The sequence below is a fragment of the Hippocampus guttulatus genome, chromosome 14, assembly GCF_054856545.1.
Source record: "Hippocampus guttulatus isolate MCC_2025c chromosome 14, RoL_Hgut_1.0, whole genome shotgun sequence".
Lineage (NCBI taxonomy): Eukaryota > Metazoa > Chordata > Actinopteri > Syngnathiformes > Syngnathidae > Hippocampus > Hippocampus guttulatus.
This window is the reverse complement of record NC_141274.1, coordinates 11,472,703-11,496,396: the sequence shown is the minus strand read 5'-3', so window position 1 is coordinate 11,496,396 and position 23,694 is coordinate 11,472,703. Positions and strand designations below refer to the sequence as shown.

The following is a 23,694-nucleotide window of genomic DNA, read 5'->3' as shown; positions in this document are numbered from 1 at the left end:
ATAAATACGGCAAGTCGGATGAGCCAAATGTTCATTCCCGACCCGGCGTGGTCTCTCTTTTGGTACTATATATTCAGGTTTGTTTCTTTTGATTGTAAAATTTTAACTACGCAATTGCTTGTATGTATATATTTCAATATAAGATAAGAAAATTATTTAGATATGTGGTTTTGTGAGATTAATTGCTAAGCTAATGATGTGTCAAAGCTAGCACTGACTCGTCTGTTTACTGTTTACCAGTTAACTACAGTATAGTGTTAATGTCATTACGTATGATTCACACAAGTATTGTTCCTACGTTGTTCAGCATTTAGTGTTTCAGGAGTGCCGTGTGAGGACAAAAGGAATGGCTCTCGATCAGTTCTGTGATGTGGTGCAAAGATGCGTAAGTCCAAACTGTTTTTTTTTCTTCTTCAACAAAAATTGCACATTTTCATTCAATTCTAATGAGGTTATCCGTTCCATAATCCCGTGCAGTGTTTTGCAGCCTTTATTGTGCCACGGCTCATGTTTGACTTATGAATCATGGCACACTACATCACCAAACAGAAATGTCACAAATACTGTATGTCGACTGGCATAGAAAGAAACAAATATACATTATTTCATCCATCCATCTTCCGAACCGCTTGATCCTCACTAGGGTCGCGGGGGGTGCTGGAGCCTATCCCAGCTGTCTTCGGGCAGTAGGCGGGGGACACCCTGAATCGGTTGCCAGCCAATCGCAGGGCACACAGAGACGAACAACCATCCACGCTCACATTCACACCTAGGGACAATTTAGAGCGTTCAATCAGCCTGCCATGCATGTTTTTGGAATGTGGGAGGAAACCGGAGTACCCGGAGAAAACCCACGCAGGCCCGGGGAGAACATGCAAACTCCACACAGGGAGGCCGGAGCTGGAATTGAACCTCTGCACTGTGAAGTCGACGTGCTAACCACTGGACTACCGGGCCGCCCTTATACATTATTTGTAGGAAATAAATACAAATTTTCTGTCCAATTAATTGAAATGATTAAAGTTCAATATGATATGCTTTTCATCCATTTTTGTTTCTCCCATCTAGCAAGCGCTCCAAGCTGACAGCTACACCACCGACGATCACGATGTCTTTATGATCGCTGGTCGGTCATGCATCGAGGAGGGACACAGTGCTCAAATGCTCAGTATTGTCCTGGATGACACAAATCAGGTACCTCAACAGCTTTGTGGGAAGAACCAACTATTACTAGCGCTTAGATGGGGACCTTCTCTGCCCGTTCCTTCTTCTATTACGGTGCATGTCTTCGAGTAGACGTCAGAGCCGGCTGGTGTTTAACGGCTTATGTGGCTGCCGCGCTGAAAGGTGTAACTTCAAATTCAGATGTAGACTGTAAAAAACAAAAAGAGATATAGCGGTACTCTGTTGGGCAGCACCTTTATTCTTTTTAGCCTGAATGTTACCATGAAAATATCTCCTCCTGTGTAGGAACTGGTGAGATGCATGGGGTGGAACCTGCTGCCTCCTCTGGTTCAGGTTCTGTTGAAGAAGGACGACAAGAACCTTCCTCACTGTCTGGCCATTTTCAATCACCTACTTGAGGTTAAACTATATTCAATTGTGCCTTTTGTGTTTGAACAGATGTTAATTTACAAGTTGTTCAATTTCAGACGTGCAGACCTAAAGAGCTGCTGATTGGTTTATTGGAGCAGTTGGAGCAGGAGGAACCTGTCGCCATAGCGGAGAGCCTCCATCTGCTGTTGAAGCCTTTACAGAGAGGTTAGGGGTTTCATCAGCTGCTGCACTGTCTGTTTCAATCTTTTCCTGGTCTTTATTGCGCCAAAGCACATATTTTACACCGGAAAAATCTCTCAGCACCCCACCAAACAAATGTCACAGAAATTCATTGTCATAACATTGTGTCTCGATCCCGTCAGTGCTGCTGCGTCTGGGCAGCCGTAAGGCGTCGTCTTTGGGCATGGCTTTGTCCTCCGCCCTGGAGCAGGTTGCCAAACTGCCTATGCCTCATACCAAAGAGCAGGAGGAAGACGACATCTTTCTGCTTGGTCGCTGCTGCTCTGACCTGACTGCCTTTGTCAAGCCCTTTGTCCAAGAGGCTGAACGGGAGCTCCGTAAAGGCCACAGCAAAGCGAGTGCGAGCTCCGAAAAGTCGGCCAAACTTGACGGGGTGTCACTGGATCAAGAGGAGCTGAGGACAGAGCTTCTGAAGTTGTGAGTGATGAGGTTGAGGTTTCCATTTCTTAACCGCGCGTTGACCCCTCATCTCAGATTGAATGGCCTTTCTGTCCGTCTTGCAGCTGTATGAGTACTTTGAGTCGTCCGCTTCTGGAGGTGCAACTCAATGATCCTGACGCTCTGGCTTTGTCTCCTCTGAGGGATTTGGCCACTGAGATTTTGGTATGACAGTCTCCAGCCTCATTTGAATGTTCGTCCATTCATTTTCCACTATCATTCTGGTCCTGTATTCAATGGAGTATATCCGAGTCTATTTTGTGCAAGAAGCAAGGTAAAATAGACAGACAACTATTGACACTCACAAGTGACGATAATGTAGACGGTAGAGGCGTCCGTGCCGCTAACATGCATGCCCACTCCAGCTATCCCACTTCAATAAACTATTCCTAAAATTCTGGAAAAATATATTCAGGTGTAAATATTGTCTGTTTACTCTTTGCAACACAAAAAGACAGCTGTGATGGGCTCCAGCTAATTAAGGAAAAAAAAAAAAAGCGCGATGAAAGATGGCTGGGTGAACTTTCCATCTGAGGGTTGCTTTTGTGTGTGTGTCTTACAGAACAACCTCAATGCTATCGGAGAGTCGACGCCGAGCCTCGTGTATCAGCCTCACTCCAAGAGAAAAGAGGCGGCGGGCTTTTTAGAGGAGGAAGTGCGCTATCCTAAAGAGTCGCTAGCTAGCCTGGCTCACCTGGTGTTCGTTCATCACCTTGCTGCAGACACCTTCCCCTGTGTCTTTGAGTAAGACCCTCAAGTCTTCAGATTGGACTCAACTTGACTATTTACCCGTACCAAGTAACCGATAGCAACGCACTAACAATGCGCTCATGAGAGACTGCGCTAGGTTATGTTGCGGTTCAAACAAGAACAACGTACTGTCGGCCATGCATGCCGTTTACTTGCTGTTAGTAGAATGGCCACAAGATCGTGCCTAAAGTATTAACGGACAATATCGGAAGCCTTTGCGAGTACCCGACACACTGAAATAAGGCCGGAATTGGCCCGATCTCGATAGGTGGTATTAGTACTCTCCCATTCCTGAAATTTCACCTGAAAGCCAACCATCCCTAACTTTTGAAACTAATGATACTGATATTTGTTGCAATGTATATTGACAAGTTGCAATGCTTCTGGGACAATGATGGGGCAATTTTGTGTACAAAAAAAGAGCACTGTACCTCCTTACTTATACGCTGCTCTGTCTTGCAGTCCTGTGTTCTGTCTTCGGTGCAATATGGATCACGTCAGCCTCCTGCTGTCCAGGTGAATGCATTCCACCACTCCTTAAATAGTGCTGGACCATCTTCAAATCTGTCGTCTGTTCAAAACACATCTTTCAACATCTGGTGTTAGAAACGTACTTCATGAGAAGTATTTGAACTAATAAACCCACCTGATTGACAGCAGCGGTTGGTAGAAATTGTCTACATTATATGTGGACAATTTCTGGATTATCTTCAAGTTTCTCCTCATGTTGATTGATGTTTTTTTTTTGTTTTGTTTTATTTTTTTAGAAGTGCAGACTTGAAGATTCAGAAAGGACTGGTAAGTCATTTCCTTTATTGCTTTCTGAAACCCAATGTGGTGTTTACACGAATAATAATTTTTTAAAAAAGTACATAGCCATATGTTCAATCCGCGCAATTAAAACAAATGTAGCCGGTTGATGTAATTATGTGTATGCTGTGCCATAGGAGCTTTATGAAAAGTGTCTTGTGCGCGTGGAGGATCACAGTTTGCCCTCGGAACTGCTGGAAATCAAGACATTCCTCACTGTGCCTCAGGTCACCTAATTTTTTTTTTAAAAAACGCTAAAAAAAAAATTTGCACCTCTGATTTTTGCCAGTACATGCCATGAATTTTTTTAATGTGCTTTGTTTGTAGAACTTAACCAAGGTCATGACCATATGTCCAAGACACGATTTGGTGAGTGGATCATTTGCCAATTGCATCATTCAACCATTTTATGAGCTACACTTTCAGTCATAGTGAGAAGCCCCAACAGGAGTTGTCACAAATCTTTGGAAAGAGAGCCAGTCTGTTGCAGTAAATGCACAGCCCCCTGTAGCTCTTTTGTATCCAATTGAATACTGAACGTTGTGGCTTCTATGCGTTAACATCAATCCCATGCTGTTCAATCACAGAGACGCAAAGGCTTGAAAGTGTTCCAGCTAAGCATCGACAAGTTCAATCTTGAAGCCAAGTACAATTTTTTCAAGTAGGTTGCACCTCCATGCCTGAAAAGTCACATCACTATGTCGATACCGTGCATCCATAAAGTATTCTGAGTGCTTCACTTTCCCCACATTTTAAGTAGCAGCTCTTTTCCAAAATGGGTTAAATGGATCCCCCCCCCCCCCTCAGAATTCACAACACCTCATAATAGTGAAGCACTGTGAATAATTTCCAGTTGCACTGTGTATCAGACTACAACCTTTTAACCTAGTCAGCTCATTTTCAGGTTCATGCTGAAAACAAGTCATCACTCCGGGGTCGAAGGCTACATCATCAAAAACATCCGAAGTCAGATCGATTTGGCCTTGCGGGTGAGGCGGCTCTTTTGACGTCACCGCGGGCGTCATTTGGTGTTCTTTCTCTCATCGCGTTTGTCTTTTGCACTTGTATGCAGCCCGGAAACGCTAACATCTGGTTTGAGGGATTTCGCTTGCCCCCTCTGCTGCAATTGGTCTTCATTCTCGCCGACGGCCCTGAAACCGACCTGCTGCAGTACTTGGACAGGTGAGGTCCACATACCGGTGCGCTCGTTCTCCTCACTCGGAAGACGTTTAGTGCATGAGTAGAACAGCATGGGCAGACTAAGAGAATGTCTTACGAGCAGCGTTTTTCCTCCACTAGTCTATTTTTATGTCAAGGTCTCTTTTTGGGACTTGTTGAACTTTTTCGACCGTGTCCCCCCCCCCCCCCCCCCAGAATCATGGAGGCTCTGAATTTGCTGCGTTACCTCATCATCAGAGACAAAGTGACAGAGAACAAGGTGAGCTTCGGTATTACAACATTCTGCGACTTTTATCGTCATATTAGCGCAGGGGTGGGCAATTATTTTTTGGATAGGGCCACATGAGAACCAGAAAATATTATGGAGGGCCGGATCAAAAGGGTGAACTAAATTCGACATAATATTAATTGGATTTCTTTATTTAAAAAGCAGTATTTTGCATTTTTTGGCAAGTTTTTCAGACTTTAAGAGTACATTATTCCGTCGTATCGAACGGGATTTGCTTGACTTGGCGCTACTGCGGGCTTCCGTATCGTCTCCCCATTCCTCTCTATGCTCTGCAACTTCAAGTAACTGTGCCACCTGGCGTTGAAATGCCCGTCATTACAAGTCCAAATGAAATGAATGCAGTCGTTGACATCGAACCTTGTGTACCAACCTTCGGCGGGCCGGATTAAAAAGACAAATGGGCCGGATTTGGCGCGCGGGCCGTAGTTTGCCCACCCCTGCATTAGCGCCTCACTTCGGCTTTTTACACCAAATGCTGCCGAATACCTGACTCTCCAAATACCACCATCATGACCAAAATTCATAAACAATAGTGAAGGTGTTGATGGCAAAACTACTATGCACAGTTGAAACATTAAACTTTCCTTAAATGCAAGAAGAGGTGAAAAAAACCCCCAGGAACTCCCATTTCCATACGAATACAATTTTTTTTGGTGCTTATTTTACATTCTCATGAATGCGTCTCATATGATGTATCAATTTCACAGACAGGGATCTGGACAGCGCTGTATAAAATAGAAGATGTGTTCTTGAAGCCCCTACGTGTTGGAATTAACATGTCGAGAGCCCACTACGAGAGGGAGCTCAGCACCACCACCACGGAGAACAAGAATAATGTCAAAGGTCAGTCCAACACACGTAATTCCTATTAAGTTATTGTAATTCGACTGTACCTTCCTCTCCAGAAACATCTGTCATTTCCGTGTCCGTCGGTGACGAGAAGCTGCCGAGCATGACATCAGAGTCTCAGATTCAGGTGGGCGGCTCATGTTCTGGGTTGAATTGTACTCTGAAGAGCTTTGTGATGACGTCAGCATAATTCATGTTCCCCACCAGGCCCTCCATTCAGCCCTGCACACCTTTGACATGATGGAGAGCGTACTGGTACGAATAGAGGAGCTCACAGAAGTGAAGAGCTCCATTTAAACTTTTGCATCTCTTTCATTTCACTCGTGGAAATGAAACATTTCTGTACAATGCAGTGATCTTAGTACTCAGATATTTTTTTAAATAATTAAATCATGGCCATTTGGAACAATTTTGAAAGTATTAGTTTGTAAATGTGTCGCGTCACTGTGCACGCAGGACAATACATAGCACCAATATTGGGTTTTTTTCTCTTGTTTTATTAGAGAAGTCCACTAAAAGTCTGATTCTTCTACACCATAGCTGCCACCAAAATTAGAAATCTCCACCTCTCCGACTTTCTGTAACGCTTCCAGTCTCTGCTGAAACCTGCGGATGACACTGTAAACTCAGTGGCTGCTTTCCTCTGAGAAAATGTTCAGAATTTACAGATTCAGATGGGTTTATCAACAGCAGTACTGGAAGAGTCACAGAAAGGCATTAAGGTTTAGACATGGTCTCGTGAAATTTACCTGAAAATGGGATCCTCCTGAAATGTGACCCCAAAGCCCAATAGCTTGAACGTTTTGTGAATAGTACTAGAACTCGAACGACGGGGCAGGGGCGGGGGGGTTTACAAGTGTTTAAAGAGCGGGTGCTCCAGGGCCTGTGCTGCTGTAACTCTGCTGGTCGGGTTGAGATCCAGTAAGTGGTCCAGTAGGTCGTAGGCCTCATCGGGAACTGCGTCCCACCCCCGTTCATCTTGGACCAGGCAGTCGTGATGAGGGGAGGCATTCGGGGTTTGGTCCTGGCTTTTCGGGAGCATTGGAGGAGTCTCACAAGCTTGGTTTTGAGGTTGGTGATCTGGAGCTTTACAATCAAATGTGGTTTTACTGATCGGCTTGACGACTTCATCCGCCCTGCGTCCTCTGAGCATCTCGCAGAGGACTCTGAGGTCCATTCGGGGAAGCTCCCGACTGCACAGCACCGTCTTGCCTGGACAGAGCGGGTGATGATTAACGATGATGGTGGCTCAAGCCGCAATTATAATCGTGTCGAAACACACCGAATGCCTTGGCTGCTCGTACGGTCTCTCTGGAGCCCCGTATCGTCATGATCTGAGCGAGAGCCACCATGTCGTCGCTGGCTTTGAAGAACGGGTAGCGTCCGCTGAGCAGGGAGAGGAAGATCACTCCGGCTGACCACACGTCAATGGCTGAGTGCAGGAGAAAACACATTTGTTTAAAATATGCTGGAACCTACAGCTACCATACAGTGGGGGAAATCATCATTTGCGCCACTGCTGAAATTTTGCTTGGTGTGTGTCAGTACATCCTCCCCCCGGATACACGTTTCTTAATGTACCGAATATTCGACATTCTGTTGAAAAATAAAATAGATGGTCTTGAAAAAGAAAAATAACTGTTTTTAGTTACAAAATACATTTTGAGCTGCAATTTTAATACACATGCCCAATCTCTGTGTGCCCTGCGATTGGCAACCAGTTCAGGGTGTCCCTCGCCTACTGCCCTAAAACAGCTGTAAGAGGCTCCAGCACGCCCCGCAACCCTTGTGAGGATAAGCAGCTCAGCTAACGGACAGACGGATGGATGGATGGATACTTGCTTCAGCAGGGCTTTGTTCCTATGACTCAATTTCTAATTCCTGTTCAAGAGACCTACCCGTCCCTTGATTCGGGCACTTGGTGAGGACCTCTGGTGCACGGAAACCTGGCGTTCCTGCCCTGGGAGCCACCTGCTGCTTCCTTTGGAGGCACAAGAGGAGCAGGTCACGTACTGTATTTGAAAATAAAAAGCACCGTAAAACCGCAAACATTCAGCCCTTTACCTTGACAGGCAGACATTGCAGACGCGGTCCGTCTGGAAGCAGTTACAAGTGAGAGGTTGATGACCACCTCTCTGAGCTTTCTGACTCCTGACCATGGCTGGTCCCCCTCGGGCCGAAGGGAACCTTGAACTGGAGAGCTCCCCTCTTTTCATGGGTTTTATCAGCTGAAGAAAAGAGGAAAACATGAATATCACAAAGCATGTCGGATTTCAGTTGTAGTTTAGAGCAATGTGGAACTAATCCAAAGGTTTCCTTGTTTTTCTGGATTTAAAGATTGACACAATTTTTCCTAATGAGGAAAAAAATAGCAAAATGATTGAAAATGGATGGATGCTGAAAACGGACTTGGCAAAAGGCTTACGTGTGCCTTCGTTTCGTGTTCGGTGGCGGCTGAATCGCAGCTGTTCAGGTTCTTCTCACTAAACACGGGCCTTGGTGCTTTGCGTGAACCGGCCAAATCCTGGAGACAACAAACACTGATGAGATTAGTGGGGGAAAAAAATCAGTTCAGAAAAACAGGACAGTAAATAATCAGAGGGGGTTGTTTGGAATCATTCACTCATTCCGTACATTCCCTATGCACTATATGGTAATTAAAAATGAGGATTAGCTCACTCAGAACAAGGTTAATTTTTAATGTGCTAATATAACGACAGTTGTATGCTTCACCGTATTTTGTCCGAATATTTTGTTCGTTTCTACTCAGTTTTCAAGGAGTTGGATGACTGCAGTGTATGATGGTACCAATTTAGAAATCAAGTGAAGCACCTGTGTCAAAATGTCTCAGCAGTTCCTTCAGCTGACAGACAGCTACATTGCATTTCTAGTGACCATCATTTGTTCACTTCTCTTCAGGGCGCATTGTGATACACTGAAGACACCAAAATAGTGGAAAGGGAGAAAAGACAGCCAGCCCTGCAATCACCAGGAAGGAAAGTGCTAATTTCGGCGCAGACACCTTTGTGTGCTTTGTGCGAGAGATAGAGGCCTCCGCTGTGCTCGTGACAGATCGTGTTTTTTGGATCCCCACTTTCCGAGCAGCCGAGGAGGTGGTGGAGGAAGAGGAGGAGGAAGGTAGGTGAGCTGTGGATGGCGGTGGAGGCAGTGACATGGGGGCTGTGTTGGTGGTCTGTGGTCTACGTGGCGCTTTGTCTCGTCTTTCTTTAAAGCCTCCGGCTTTCTGTGCTGACAATTTGTGTCTGACCACCTTGAGCAGCTCAATTTGAGTGTCGGCCGTTCCCTGAGCCAGGCCGAAGTCCACCAGGGCAAAACTGCGCACAGAGATTGTTTAAATGTATTTGCAATGATGCCTTGAGATACAGGGTTACAAGATACGAGTGTTTTGTGTTGTTTCTACTCACGTCTTGGCCTTCCTGTTGTAGAGGAAGTTGTTTGGTTTGATATCTCGATGGATTATACCAAATTGATGAATGTGTCTGAGTGCCTTCAACAGGTGATAGATGTAAAGACGGACCTCTTCAAAGCTCAATGAGCCGATGATGTCCTGGTTGAAACATTTTAATGTCAACGATTTGAAAAGAAACTGTGCTTTTCGGTGAAAAATAAGGGGATTTCAGTGACACCAAACCTTTGAAAGGTATTGTTTCTTACCACGATTGCTTGATGTTCCATATAAGGCATGACAATCACGACTTGATCCTCCTTCCTGAAGCAGTATTCCACACCGATCACATTCTCTCTGCCCCTGCAAAAATAAAGGGGGTCAAGTCTGTTTTCAAGCAACGGGTAATTAAAACGAATAAAATAAAACGACAAGTCAGTGAAAACTGAATCTTCAAATTGAAATAAACAAACCCAGCAACAGTGAGACATTGGAGCTCGGCAGCAATGCGAGTTGGATGGCTGGTAGGGATGAGGTGCTTGAGGGCAAACACCTCTCTGCGACCATCCAGCATCCGAGCCTCACCAAGGTAGACGGAGCTGAATGTCCCTGGTGTGCAAGTTATAAAGACACATCAGCAACGGGCCAAATAAAAGTGATAATAGCATTAAAGCAAATTATGAATGTTAATGTACAGTATAACAAGAAACATGACACAAATGATCCAACAAACGGGGCACCTTCTCCGATTTTCTCTATGATACGAAAAGTCTTGGCAAGCTGAGGAACCGCCTTGTAGAGCGCTCCAATGTCCGAATCCACATCCCCTGGAGGAAAACACCAAACATAATTTGTAGGGTTGTGGCAAAAGATTCTTCAGTGAACATTAACGTGCATGTTAATCATGTGTGAGAAAGCCAGAGCACCCGAGGAAAACCCAAACCGGACATGCAAACTCCACACATATCGGAACCATAAAGGCTAAATTTGTGATTCTAAATTGGTGGGCCAGGGAGCTGGAACCGGGAGCGAGTTAACGTGGAAGCCAGTGGAAGCATATTTCATAGGAGCCTACACCTCCATTGGGTTAAACCTACAACACTTCAACTCACTTGAGATCTTTTTCTTGTTTCCAGACTTGAGACAGCCGTCCGTTGCAAACGTTTCCGTGCATACGACCGAAGAATCCATCTAAGAGTCAGGTAGAGAAAAGTGAGACTCGACATAAGACGACGAACGTAAAATTCAGTAAAAATAAACTCACCTCATGCGTTCGACGTAAAATGCGGCGTTTTCCAGAGTATACACAAATGTATTATACACTTTCGAAAGTCTGGAGGGACGAAGTTGACTTATAAAATTTAAGCATAACGCGTGTGAATACAGGAAATATAAAAGTTTCACACGTACGACGGGCGACTGCCTTTTCCGCCAACAAAATACCCGCTAAAATGACGTCAAACCAAGGATATCTCGCGATAGACATGACATACCGTGGGAACAGCGGGAGTACCTCATGGCTACGCTCACGCATAAATTAACGAAATTCGGTCCGGGACATTAAAATCATGCTTACTTGGTTCAACATAAAAACGATAAACATTATAAACAAATTCTAAATCGTCCCAAGGTGTGACTGGAGGTTCGTCTATGTGTGCCCTTATGAGGATAAGCAGATCAGATAATGGATGATGAGCTTGTCCAGTGAACCCATGATGATTCTCTTTAAAAGTCACTGAAACAAATAATAATACTGTCACAACGTCGTGTCTCTAAAATAAATAGCTTTAATGAAGAAATACATGTTCTCTTCTTGAGGAGCAGACATAAGCGCAAACTTCAATTCAGACCGTAACATTCTTAGCCCTTAGCCTCCCATCAATTTAAACATTCAATCATACCACCCTTTCATTTATATATTAAGCCTGTACTACCTACCATCACCTGAGGAAACAAATGAACGATGACATATAACACACAAAATTGTATCTGGGAAATCAACAACAACGTCCCACAACATCCATCAATGGGAAAGAAATTTTTTCCCATTTTGTCATCCAGACGTTCTAAAATATACCATCAAATATTCCAAGAAAAGCTTCCTCTTCTTTGCTGTCGGTCCTGAAACATAAGGCAGGCATTCGGCACAATTAAATTACATGGAAATCATGTAAAAAATTTGCAAGAAAAACAACTGAAGCTGAAGCCTTGTTATGAAATGAGCCTTTACATGCTGTTGTCACTCGCAATGGTGTCAAGCGAGAAGAAATTGAATCTTTGAGTTGGTGGGGCCACACAGCTTGAATTTGTTCTTTCTGGTGATTTTGTTGCAATCCCTGTACCAAACACGCTTGCATCCTGCACATGAAGACAACGATGAATCGAGTCCACAACATGCCAATTCTATTTATAGCGAGCAGAATGAAGATGTCATTGAAATGCATACAAGTGGTCTTCTTATATTTACAACTGCTTGTATGTAGATAACAGTACTTCCTGAGTGCCGGAGGTAGCACTGCTCAGATAAAACAATGTTGACATGAAGTGCAATGACCAAATGAAAACTAATAGAATGAACAAAACCAAAATCTATGTACAAAATTAGAACAAACAGCTACTGATACTACTAAACCGCATGCGGTATTATTGTTCATCTACACGTGATTCAACGTTAAACAAAATTGAGCGCACCCTATTCAGTTATCAATATGTCACAGGCTGTAGTTAGTTTCTCTGTATGTTAACCATCGCATACCTTTGTTTGGCTCATCTGTCTGGCTGTAAAAGGTGAGGATTCAGGAATGTTGAAAATATTTTGGGAAATTGACCTGAGGGAAAAAAACGTGAAAAATAAAAAGTGAAAAATAAAAAGTCAACAAAAGTAAAATAAAATAAAAAAACAAAAAATATATATACAGTATATATAGAAAATTAATTTTTAACTAAAGTTTCCCCATGAACTGAGCTCTAATCCGATACGGATAATACAATTTGTGACAACATAAATACTTTGCAGCTGCACTCAAGCTTGGTTAATAGTTTGAATATTTGCCGGTAAAAACAAAACGTAAAGTTACGCATTTGCCGTGCATGTAAGTGATGTTCTTGACCCTACCTCAGTGCCATGGGAGTGGGGTGACATGGTGATTTGGCCACATAACCTGCATATACAAACAGGAATGTCATTCAACTAAGTTTATTGAAAACAAAACAGGCACATCATATGACGGAAACTCACACGTGAAAGAGATTACCTGTTTTGGTGCATTCAGCTGACTGCCTTTGAGTCAGTGATGTGTCACTGGCATGAACCGGTGTCTCCTCATCAAAGTCGCTCCAGTCATCCCAATCGTTTCCGAGGTCAAAGCTAACACTTGGTATTTGGGACAATGCCTCATCGTTGTCGCGCGTGCTCTGATTTGACACTCGCCAGGGTCTCTGTGGGGAAATCCGTGCTTGATGGAGTCATGCTGAGTTCATGTGCGCTTTGGGGATTTTACTCACAGCAGCATGTGATCCGGCATTTCTCCACCCGACAGAAGCTGAATATGAATTAAAACAAATTACAGGCAGAATTAATTTGAGATGAGCGTTGTCTCTGTTGGCCTGAAATGTGGAAATGGCCATTTATGAGCTAGAACTGAGTGTTGGGATGGGATGACCTTGGTTGGTGGGAGGAGCAACATTAGCTTGGATTGGCTCCTCCACTGCTGTGTGCATGTCCATAAATAGGACATCATCTAAAGAGGGTGTACATCAGATACAAAAAAAAAAAGGATCGTCACCGAACAAAGACTTTAAGGAGGAGAATTGGTACCGTTGTCAAAGTCATCCATATGGTACGGATACTGCAAAGAACTTTCTGCGGTTCGATCCATCATCACAACGGAAGCGTTGTGGTGGTATGCGTCATCGCTTCAAACAAGAGAGGTGTAACCAGTGAAATTAAACATGGTTTTTAGATTTCATTATTGTTGATTGCTGCACCACGGGATTACCTGGACAAGGTGTGTAAATTCTTAGCTTTGTATGAAAACTGCTGCATGTTGACACCCACAGAGTGCTCCGTCATTTTCATCTAACGAGTAGACAAACACAAATATTCAAGCGGGACTCAAATCTTAACACCCCAAAAAATCATACATTTTTCTCTGATCAGTATCAATTGCTGTATCCGCTTATGAGCCAGCAAAAATAAACTCGCGTTGCGTTGTCTCCTCTGCCATGTTCCTATCATCTCACCTTGAGTCGTTTGACCGGCGTGGGTGCAAGTGCGTCGCACCTGCTCCTCAGGTCGCTCAAATAGGAAGAAAAACATGCAGCTTTGCTTGCCGGCCTCTTGCGGGCCACAGTTACACCAGTTTTACCTTGGAAGCAGATGAGAGATGCTCAGTAGAAATTGGAAGACCAAATAATGTTTGTGTCTGTGTGCACAAAGACGGTCTTGTCAAAAGATGACTGATTATATTTACAACAGTCATGGCCACACTGGTCCTTATTCTTGCAGAGGTGGTTGCACTGTCTTTTCTGTCCTCCAACTAATCACATTGAAGTCAATGAAACAGGGGTTACTTTTTGACATTTTCACCAATCCAGACGCTTGGAGTTCGTACCTTGCTCTGTGGAAGATGTTATGTTTTCCTGAAGAGGTGCAGCTTTGATAGCAGAGTGAGGTTTTGCTCCTGACTGCTGCGGCGTCTCTCCAGCAGAATCATGAGACATGCTCCTCAGGTTATCCGTTTCAAACGAGCGTGCTCCTGCGTAGTATACATTGAATTTCTGCTGGATGTCTAGGCCAACTGTCCAAGAGGGAAAATAGAAAAAAACAATCCGGTCGTTGATTGTACATACTTTGGAACATGATCTTGAAATGAAACATCATTTTACCATATTCCGAGCTGATGAGATTAACACTGATCTCATCTCCCTTCGAGGCCTTCACCACTTCAATCTTCTTTGACCAGCTATTGCTCTTCAGCAGCATCAGGTCACTGGGCAAAAAAAGATCAAGGTTGGTTTTTTTTAAAAATTATTATTACACAATCAATATCGGTTTGTCAAACATCCCCTACGTGATTTTTTGCTGGAAGACACAATTGTTGTCGGAGTCTCCGATGACCAGAGAAACGTAGTGATTGCCTGCAGCTGTTCTCTTGGTCAGCAGGAGTTCTCGGTTTTGGAGGTTCACCATCACCACAATCTCAGCGATATCGCAGCCGTACCTCGGCAGCTGCGAAATACAGTCACGACATGAAAGGAAATTGTGAATGATAGACGACTGTATCTCCAAAGAAAACTTGCATTGGATTTTTTCATCGTCCTAAAACTCTTCACAGACCACTCTACCAAAGCCGTTTACCTGTTCCAAGGTGATCGCATACTTTGGGAGGTGCACGACAAATTCCTTGATTTGGTTTCCAAATGGTGGATGTCTGTTGAGAATCTGCAGAAAACATATGTTGTGATATCATTTACGTCACAGTATCAAATATGTATGACCGTGCCAGCCAAATGTCTTGTCTGATGACTAGCTTTGTTTTTTTTCTGACCCTCTTTGACTGCAGTCAATATTACTTGTAAAATGTTAACTACTACCGAAGGACACAGAACTAAATGCAAAGCTCTGCGAGTTTGTTTTCACTTTAATTCATACTTCAGGCTTGCTGGAGGTCTGTGTTCTAATTAGTGGTCGACTAGAAATATGCAGTACAGTGGGATCATTACGGCTTTGCCAAAACAACAAATCTAAGATTTTTGCACAAGACGGCTGGAGATACAAAATATATTCGCCTGCGACTTCGTTAGAAAACTTATTAAAAATATTTTTAACAAATTAGCAGAGGATGGTTTCGATCCATCGACCTCTGGGTTATGGGCCCAGCACGCTTCCGCTGCGCCACTCTGCTTTCCGAAAAACATACACCAGTCGCCGTCAATTTCTATGATATGCGTTACGTGAGCCCAGCGATAAACCTTACTGAATCAAATGCCCGAGGTTTCTACCCGGGTTCTGCTGTGTACACAAGGAACGTTGGCAGACTCCCATCAGTGGTCACCATAGTGAATCGCTCGCATTATTTATTTAATTGTTTTTACGCCGGATGGACTTCCTGCCGCACAATATTATCCAGGGTCCCACATCGTTTTGCTCCATTGTCTGCGGTGTCGCAACATCTGACTAGGAAACGAACTCGATCCCGATTGTCAGTGTAGTGAGATAGGATGTAATGTCAAATGAACAACAAACTATAGTCATCGCACCGTGCTGTGCAGTAAAACAAATTTCTCAAGCTGCAAATTTCTCAAGCAGTAAAAAAAAATCTCATGGGACCCCACGAAACGGAATAGACCAATTCAGTGAAATTGGACATTGCACTCCACTAGTATCAACTGACACCACACAATACCAACGACAGTACCCTTTTAGACACTTGCCTATGAAATGCATTGAAAACAAGAAGTTACTTTTGCCTGAGTCTGTGAATTTAATAAAACTATCTTGTACCAAAAAAAACAAAAAAAAAAACGTATGTTCTTTAAGGAGAAGACTGACCAGCTCAATCTCCCTCGGGTGGGTTTGCTCTATCTTGCTGAATGTAGTAAGTCCAGCATTCACCATAGCAGTTGACAGAGTTTGGCCTGAAACACAGTATTCAACGTTTCACATGGACTGTTTGGCGCAAGTACAATGCCATTTGTTTTTGTGGCAGTCTCACCTATCTTGTCAACCTGTTTAGAGACATACGCAGAGTTCTCCCAGAGTTTTGCTCTGAAACATTTGGCCAAGATCAGGGAGTTGAGCAGAATACTGAAGCCCATTTTGGAATGCTGATTCAGGTATTCAGAAAGGCCTGGTTGGAGTCAAAACAAATTTAAAATTGGAGTCTGTTTTGAAAGCCCAAACACATTTGTCATCTCTGCTTTTGCTGACGTACACTTGCTGATGCGCATGCCGTTCCTGAATATTTTTGCTGTATCCTGTGTGAGGCCAAAATCTTGAAGTGAGATGGACCCCAAATGAGCTTGAATCAAGCTGTAAGGCAATAAAACCACAAGCTTGGAATACATTTCAAAGCAGGTACTCCATTTCCTCTTTATCAGACACAATTTTGCCAAAGGGAAAATAAAATCACCCACCAGTTCACTTTCATATCATTGCTTTTGATCTTTCCATCCATCGGAAACCTGAGAAATATATGCAAGTTCATCAGACCTAAATTTGAACCTATGTCCCAAAAGAAATATCGTCGCTATCAGGTGAAAAAAATTATATGTCTAAATGTGGTCAATTACATATAGTGAAAACAAATCAATACTATTTGTCTGTCGCCAGGTCATCTGTTATTTCTACAAGTTATTAACCAAAACAAACAAACAAACAAAAAAACTGAAAGTGACTATATTGAAATGACGACGCATTAATCAACAGATAACACGATGAATAATAATTGTCGATGACGAGACCTAATGGTTGTTCTGTTCTTGTCCCGGTTTAAGGTATTCAAGGGCCTCTTCTCGGTCACTCTCAGCTGAATGTCACTGAACTCTTGGCTCTTTGACACCAGCTCAATCTGTACAATGAGACGTATCAGATTGAGAACTGAAACAACGGGAATTCAATCCAAATCAAAATACCCGGCGTCCATTTGGACTGTAACTGCTGGTTAGCTTGCTCGCGTCACCTACTAGGTCACACAGATTCTCTGTGCCGGATACGTTGCTAAACTGCAGCATGGTGTTGAAGGCAATACAGTACCTTGCCATTAACCGGCCAGCCTCTGAAAACATAACAAAACATTTAGGGCATCCTGAGTAAATTGAAGCCGGAACATCTCAGACAAACACAAATTCATGAAAGAGAAACTTATGTAACAACCTCATCAAACCCATGAAAGGTGCTTTGCTACCTGTGGGTTTAATATTGATGTCCTCATCCATCGTGATCGCATTGATAGAGGACAGAGAGTTGAGATTCTTCAGACAGAGTTCTAAGATAGCAGAGGAGTCACACATTTTTACATTAACATTGGGAGCTTGGAGTCCACGTCGAAGATCGAAGCGTGCAAAGTACTGCAAGCAGACCTCCCCACTCGTAAAGTGGGCCCGGGTCAATCACAGATCACCACTGTGAAGTGGAAAATTGGAGACCGCCTTTCGACGCGATCGTTCGTGTCCGTGTGTGACACAAATGGGGGAGGATGTCTCATACCCAAGCGGCCATTAAAAATGAAGGAAAAGCCTACCTTGGAGTTTTGCCTCAATTCCACATTTGCCGATGGCAGCAGAGAAGCCTGAAAGGGTGATTCACAAATGGCTTTGCATGGGTATTGAAATTAGAACCGCGAGGACCACACTCTCCTCATGGTGAGACTTTCTAAATCGAGCTAACCATAGTGTTCTGGGTTCTTCAGCGCTCGGATGTACAGGAAGGTGGAGCGTATCCAGTCCAGAGCCATGTTGACATCGCTGATGGTTTGGAGAACTATCTCGGCATTCAGGTGCTCCACCAGGTGACCGTGCAAACTGTCCACAACATATTTAGTGCTCCGTGCTGTATCAGATTTTCCCGTGCATCCCTGCCCTTTTTTGACACACTCTGAGAAAATCCAATACCTGCTCTCGATAATCTCAATCCCATTCATGAGTTTCATATGCTTGTCTTTGGTTTGCATCTTGGTCATGATCACTGCAGTGGCAGATGTGTCAAACTAAGACAAGAATATTAAATCATTAGCGAGCAGAATTTTATTTTATGACATTTAAAAAAAAATTCTTACTAGTAAATTTGAGTGACTAATTCTGACATTACCTGTGGTCTTCCAGCCCGGCCAATCATCTGCAGCAGGTCCACCTCACTGTACTCTTCACAGGAGCCTGCGACATACTGCATGGTGGACTTGATCACCACCAGGTGAGCAGGCAGGTTCACTCCCATGGCCAGAGTGCGTGTGGTAACTACACGTTTAAAACACAGATAGACAGACAGACAACCACACAGTACACAAGTATCACCAAAAGTAATGCTACACGGAGCAATTGTCTGAAAATGTGTCAGAAAGATGCACAGGATCATGTGTCACACACAGCCAGTCTTACACAGGACGGGCAGGTCTCCGAAAGTGAAGGCCTTTTCTATCACTTTTCTGTCGGAGGCATCCACTCCGGCGTGGTGGTAACCAACTCCCAGCATCACCAGATCTACACAGCAAATAAAACACCGTTATCAACGTCAATCTGTTCGCCAGCTTCCCACTGAATTACATTACCACATATTAGCTGAAGCCCACATCATTGTATATGACACCCCCCAAACTCACCTTTCAATTTGGAATCCAGAAGGGACTGCGCATATTTCATCAACCTGCAAGAAGATGAAGAGATGATAGATTCCCAAAGCTTTTTATCTTGAATCTGTTCCATGCAAGAGTTTGACATTCATGCTGTTGAGTAGACACCTTTGCTTGTGCTCAGGGACCATAACAAAGCGCGCTTCCTTCGCTAAAACGGCAGCTGACTGCTGGGTTCCTTTTCTGGTGGAGCAAAACTTTGGAAGAAGATGATTGTTGGCGCGGGGGTTAGCAAGAACAATACGATTTCAACAAGACTACATGATTTTACTTTTAGAGTGGACGCACCACTAAAGTGGGCTTGTGGTCAGAGTAAGTCTGTATGATATTGGCCATCTTGTAATTGAGCGATAAGTCGAACTTGAACTCGGTTTGGTTTGGGTTACAGGGGAATCCTAACACCACTTTCCTCAACTTCACTGGGCGGTGGCTCTCATCCAATGCCAGATACGAGGCAGGACCCTTCTCATTGGACAGCCAGTCTGCTACCTAAACACAGCGAGACAATACAGGGACTAGTAATCAAACTCAGACTTTAGCTACAAATGAGAATCGAATCCCAGTGTCCGTACATCGGAAATATTGGGTATGGTGGCTGACACAGCCACAAATCTCATCGAGATGTCAGTGTTTTGATTCTGGATTGTCCTGTAGGCATGTACGGCCTTCATCCTGCTAACCACAACTTCGAGAGTGGCACCACGGGTTGCATCCTTCACGACATGAACCTGGAAGAAAAAAAAAAAAAAAGAAAAGATCCTCTTTATTGATTTCATGGAAACATTTGCTTCCTGGGATGCTGGCATTCAGACACTAAAAATGAACGTTGTGTGTACCAAAAAGGACGTTTGTGTCACACACCGGGGCTTAATATTTAATAATCGCACTGACCTCATCTATAAGGAAGAGTCTGACCAATTGCAGCAGACAGTTGTCCTTCCACCTCCTGGTCATGCTGTCCCATTTTTCCTGGAGAAGGAATAGATCGTTATAAGACGGACTCAGGGAAGGGAGCCTTTTGCACCACTCCCCCACCACCCTTTCACTGCACACACTGGAGTGGTCAAGATGATGTGCGAGTCCTGAATTTCAAACAAGTCGTCGATCTCGGTGTCGCCCGTCAACTCCTTGCAGTTCAGCCCCAGAGGAACAAACTTCTTTGTCCAGTTCTCAAAGCACTGACTACAGAGAGCTTTGATGGGGGCCACTGGCAAGCAAAAACAATCAAACATAAAAACGCACTGATTGAAATAAATGATCTCATGAAGCCAATACCGACTGTTTTCTTTCCCCCTCACAATTTGTGTGAATTCTGTTTGACGTGTAAACCTGAAACGAGATCTACCGAAAACTCACTATATACAACTTTGACGCCTCTCCAGGGCTCGGAGGTCTCCATCAACAGGTGAATGATGGCTAATTCAAACAGGACAGTTTTACCAGATCCGGTAGGAGCACATGCCACAAAGTTCTTGTCTGTGTAAAGAATCTGAGAAGAACAAATTATAAAAGTCAGTTCTCTCAAATTCGAAAAGGACTCAATTTAAAGATTGCTTACGTCGTCTAGAGCTTTAGACTGGATGTAGTTGAAAAAGGGGAACTCGCTGAAGACTTGTCGGAACTTAGCTGCTGTTCGCATTGGATCAGGAACTGAAAATGTATTTGTGAAAACCAAAGCATAAAATATTTCATTTTAAAGGCTCTTCAAGGTGATTTCGGAGATTTGTTTCAAAATACATTCCAGATTGCTTGAAGAAGAAAGACTGAGAGTTATGTTGTACTCAATTGTGGAAATAAAGTGTTAAACTGTTTTTCAACCATTCAGTTTTTGGTCATGGCAAAAATAGCATCACGTGACGCATTTTGGAGTTCGGCGTGAGTGTGTCAAATTCAGAAGACATTGATTTCCACTTTACATGGTCTTTTATAATTGTGGTTTACTATAAAAAAAGGATACGGATTTCCGAGACTGGTCGCAAAATGTCAGCTCCTGAAGTCCCTACAAAGCACACAATCCAGCCATTAAAATTTTCTGTACCTTTTCAGTACTTTATTGTATACACTGTATGTATTGTGAAATTTTTGTTTGGTGGTGTGTAATGAGATTTTTTTTAAAAAAAGTAAATTTATATAAGGTGGGATAGGCTCCGGCACCCCCCGCGAGCATTGTGAGGATAAAGCGGATCAGAAATGGATGGATGGATGGATGGGTATATGCGACAATAAAGTTGTATTTGATACTTGATACTTGATTTGATGGCTCAATCAAGGTTGGGACACACTGGTAAACATATTTTCTCTTTCTACCCGCTGTTCCTTTCTACCACCTAGTGGTTAGCACGTTCACCTACAGCTAGACAGTCAATGGAGGAGCTCACCCCAGTTCACGTCATTGCAACCCAAGCACATCGTGCTAGCTGCTGCCATGGCTGCACATTTGCATGGTGGTTAGCCGCAACCTTATTTTGAGGCTACATAGTGATCAGTCGGAATGTTCTTCTGAGGTGCGTTTTTTTTTAAAGTGTGGCATTGCAGTGCAGCACCTTGGATGTGGAGCGGCTGGGGCGCGGCGGGTGGAAGCAAGGCTCTCATTGTGCCCTTGTCCTGCCTTTCTACACGGGCCGCCTGCTGGGGGGGATTGACGCTCATTGCAGATGAGACCAGATGAGGGGGGAGGAGTGAGGCTGGCTGGAATGGGGAAGGAGGAGCGGCTTGGCCAAATGTCACCCTCGGTGGCTGAAAAGGAGGAGGTGCTGTTGCCATGCCAACCAGACTGAGAAAATTTTGCGGTCCGGATGCTGCGTGACTACGACAGAGGTCGTTTGCGTTTGACGAGTCACCTCCGCACTTCGACACGGGAACCTTGAACAAGCTGTTGGAGGCGGGAGCACAGCAGAGCAAAAAGATGAAGACTTAGCTGCAGTCCAGTGTGGAGGTTATTTTAAAAGCAGGCTTCCAGTAATATTAGTAAGCTGAAGATTGAGCCGCCTCCGGAAATACACCAGTGAAAACACCAAAACACTGTGCCGGCAGTTACAGAATGTAATTTAATTGGTCCAAAAAGGATTATTTATTGACTACACATTGTTCAACTATCTCTTCCAGCGACATACGTATAGTGACAGGAGGAACGAATAAAGGCTCTTCCGCCACCACCCTACCACCCCACATCAGCGTTGTTTCAGTTATATGGTGATACCTTGAGATACGATGAGTGACCCGACTAATACGAGATGCCGTTTGGCACATTTTTTTTACTCGAGTAAAACATTGAGTTGTGAGCATTGTATGGCAGCAGGGAGCTCAACTCACTCTGCAACAAAAATCATTTTGGCATCGTGAAAAATCCTGAAACAAAGAGGCTTCAGACTTGCCTTCTCTGCAGAGGTGGTCCTTTTCGGTCATCCACAGATAAATACTTCATGCAGATGGTTCCTCGATCAGTATCATGCCCACCTTCATCAATGCTAGTCTGACTGGGACCATGACAGAGGTCCCTAAAACCTTCACCTCCCCAAAGGCCTTCGGGTCTACAGTCGCTGTGGGCGCTGTCTTGGATCTCTTCATTTTCCCTCTCAATGAGATTGTTTGACAGTCTTTGTTGGAGACCTGTGAATTTAGAGCTGTTAGAAGAACTGAATTGTACTGCAGTTATTATGTGAATGCTTCTTACAACGGTTTTTATCGCAATTTGTTTGTAAGGCAAAGAGAGAGGTGTTCTTTCTGAGAGTTAAGTGAAAAAGGATACACCCTAATCCAGAACAGAACATACTGTACAAGGTAGTGAGCGACTCTGCCTCTTCCTGCAAAACCTGAGTGGCGGGAATCTGGGAAAGAGATGGCGGTGCTTCCACTTGCCATGGACTGACCACTCGTTTCAGTGGCTTTCTGTTGATTACAAACCAAAAGGGGCACAATATTAAATGAAATAAAAGGGATGAGAGCGAGTTGCAGGGCTTTCTGGTTGTACTCACACTTTGTGGACGATAGGTTTCTCAAAAAAGAGATTGTCCAAGGACAAGGTGCAGTCATCTGAGTCCAGCATCTTATTCATTAGTGCAGTACTTTTCAACCTTTGAGCCAAAGCGGATTTGATATGAGAAAAATCTCACAGTACACCAAGAGAAATGACACCAAAATATATATACTGAACACTGAAATAATGATGCTCTTGTCTCAATTTACTGAAAATCTGAGACTGTTTAGTTGAACACAATAGCTGTTAGTGTTGTAATGATGAACAAGTGCATCCATAGCTTAACTCAGGGGGCTCCAAGTCTGACCAGCCTGTTTTGTGTGTTTCCCTATTCCAACATAACTGATTTAAATGTTCAGCTCCTCTGCAAGCTTTACACAAGCCTGTTAAGGATCGCTAATTTGAATGAGGCATGTTGGAGCTAGTCAATCATTTAAAACAGGCTGTATGGGGGCTCCAGGGGACCGGATTTGGAGACCCCTGGGTTAATTGTAGCTTCAGCCATCTAGCATAGTGTAATGATAAGTGCAATTGTCAGAAAAAAATAATTTACAGGTCTAGTGACATGCTAAAATTATTGTTTATCTACAGTAAATATTTACATAATGCAAATGTTGCGTGTGATTTACTCTGGTGGTGATCTGCGGCTTGTGTTGAGTATAAGGACCCAATTAGATTCAACAATATTTGTGTAAATTTGACAGTAAAGCGTTCCCTTTTTAAGTTACAATATTCAAACTTTTAAAAATAGCCTCATAATTAGCAGAACTACATATTTCCATTTTATTTAATCGTAATTTGACATCTGAATCTGTGTGAACAGGTGCTACTTAAATTAGGCGTTACTCTCGCG

General features: G+C 43.6%; 3 protein-coding genes across 5 annotated transcripts; 1 reads left to right on the top strand and 2 right to left on the bottom strand.

Annotated features, from left to right (window-relative positions):
• Window positions 1-13: 13 nt before the first annotated feature.
• glmna (glomulin, FKBP associated protein a) lies at window positions 14-6,529 on the top strand. Its single transcript, XM_086128889.1, has 19 exons — window positions 14-77; window positions 308-385; window positions 1,069-1,194; window positions 1,471-1,584; window positions 1,653-1,761; window positions 1,920-2,214; window positions 2,301-2,400; window positions 2,798-2,979; window positions 3,448-3,501; window positions 3,753-3,783; window positions 3,933-4,022; window positions 4,123-4,164; window positions 4,383-4,456; window positions 4,700-4,784; window positions 4,868-4,977; window positions 5,170-5,233; window positions 5,971-6,106; window positions 6,169-6,239; window positions 6,320-6,529. Exons 2-19 carry the CDS (start codon window positions 347-349, stop codon window positions 6,407-6,409), a joined length of 1,812 nt encoding a protein of 603 aa, XP_085985015.1. The 5' UTR covers window positions 14-77; window positions 308-346; the 3' UTR covers window positions 6,410-6,529.
• A 59-nt stretch (window positions 6,530-6,588) lies between these two features.
• cdc7 (cell division cycle 7 homolog (S. cerevisiae)) lies at window positions 6,589-11,041 on the bottom strand. 2 transcript variants are annotated; one of them, XM_086128890.1, is made up of 12 exons: window positions 10,783-11,040; window positions 10,631-10,709; window positions 10,259-10,345; window positions 9,992-10,127; window positions 9,788-9,881; window positions 9,538-9,680; window positions 9,135-9,447; window positions 8,538-8,636; window positions 8,177-8,340; window positions 8,011-8,093; window positions 7,395-7,544; window positions 6,589-7,324 (listed from the first exon to the last, which is right to left on the bottom strand). In XM_086128890.1, the coding sequence occupies exons 2-12, from the start codon at window positions 10,707-10,709 to the stop codon at window positions 6,963-6,965; spliced, it is 1,710 nt and encodes a 569-aa protein (XP_085985016.1). In that variant the 5' UTR covers window positions 10,783-11,040; the 3' UTR covers window positions 6,589-6,962. The 2 variants fall into 2 exon arrangements, with proteins under 2 accessions (XP_085985016.1, XP_085985017.1); XM_086128891.1 differs by having other exon boundaries at window positions 10,631-11,041.
• Window positions 11,042-11,140: 99 nt separating this feature from the next.
• hfm1 (helicase for meiosis 1) lies at window positions 11,141-21,705 on the bottom strand. Of its 2 annotated transcripts, XM_086128887.1 has the most exons (37): window positions 21,409-21,705; window positions 20,823-20,864; window positions 20,424-20,494; window positions 20,222-20,354; window positions 19,921-20,072; window positions 19,757-19,834; window positions 19,438-19,593; window positions 19,154-19,354; window positions 18,974-19,062; window positions 18,836-18,879; window positions 18,615-18,716; window positions 18,328-18,473; window positions 18,132-18,226; window positions 17,908-18,041; window positions 17,762-17,809; window positions 17,426-17,506; window positions 17,205-17,296; window positions 16,983-17,089; window positions 16,656-16,703; window positions 16,454-16,551; window positions 16,235-16,369; window positions 16,072-16,157; window positions 14,878-14,961; window positions 14,591-14,748; window positions 14,406-14,509; window positions 14,132-14,317; window positions 13,991-14,056; window positions 13,761-13,885; window positions 13,517-13,596; window positions 13,336-13,433; window positions 13,181-13,258; window positions 13,023-13,060; window positions 12,773-12,956; window positions 12,634-12,679; window positions 12,274-12,346; window positions 11,749-11,876; window positions 11,141-11,639 (listed from the first exon to the last, which is right to left on the bottom strand). In XM_086128887.1, the coding sequence occupies exons 1-37, from the start codon at window positions 21,626-21,628 to the stop codon at window positions 11,585-11,587; spliced, it is 3,861 nt and encodes a 1,286-aa protein (XP_085985013.1). In that variant the 5' UTR covers window positions 21,629-21,705; the 3' UTR covers window positions 11,141-11,584. The 2 variants fall into 2 exon arrangements, with proteins under 2 accessions (XP_085985013.1, XP_085985014.1); XM_086128888.1 differs by lacking the exons at window positions 19,921-20,072; window positions 20,424-20,494; window positions 20,823-20,864; window positions 21,409-21,705 and having other exon boundaries at window positions 11,165-11,639.
• Between the last annotated feature and the right edge of the window lie 1,989 nt (window positions 21,706-23,694).

Bases quoted from the DNA above. Each gene is read 5' to 3' on its own strand.
- hfm1 (XM_086128887.1), bottom strand. From the start codon at position 21,628: ATGGCAACAGCACCTCCTCCTTTTCAGCCACCGAGGGTGACATTTGGC. The intron at 16,370-16,453 runs GTACGTCAGCAA...GACTCCAACCAG, and splicing joins CGGCATGCGCATCAGCAAGT to GCCTTTCTGAATACCTGAAT. The intron at 13,259-13,335 runs GTACCAATTCTC...CACCCTCTTTAG, and splicing joins TATGGATGACTTTGACAACG to ATGATGTCCTATTTATGGAC.
- glmna (XM_086128889.1), top strand. From the start codon at position 347: ATGGCTCTCGATCAGTTCTGTGATGTGGTGCAAAGATGC. The intron at 5,234-5,970 runs GTGAGCTTCGGT...TCAATTTCACAG, and splicing joins ACAAAGTGACAGAGAACAAG to ACAGGGATCTGGACAGCGCT. The intron at 6,240-6,319 runs GTGGGCGGCTCA...GTTCCCCACCAG, and splicing joins CATCAGAGTCTCAGATTCAG to GCCCTCCATTCAGCCCTGCA.
- cdc7 (XM_086128891.1), bottom strand. From the start codon at position 10,709: ATGGATTCTTCGGTCGTATGCACGGAAACGTTTGCAACGGACGGCTGT. The intron at 9,448-9,537 runs GTGAGTAGAAAC...CTCTGTGCGCAG, and splicing joins TACAACAGGAAGGCCAAGAC to TTTTGCCCTGGTGGACTTCG. The intron at 8,094-8,176 runs GTAAAGGGCTGA...GTGCCTCCAAAG, and splicing joins TGCAATGTCTGCCTGTCAAG to GAAGCAGCAGGTGGCTCCCA.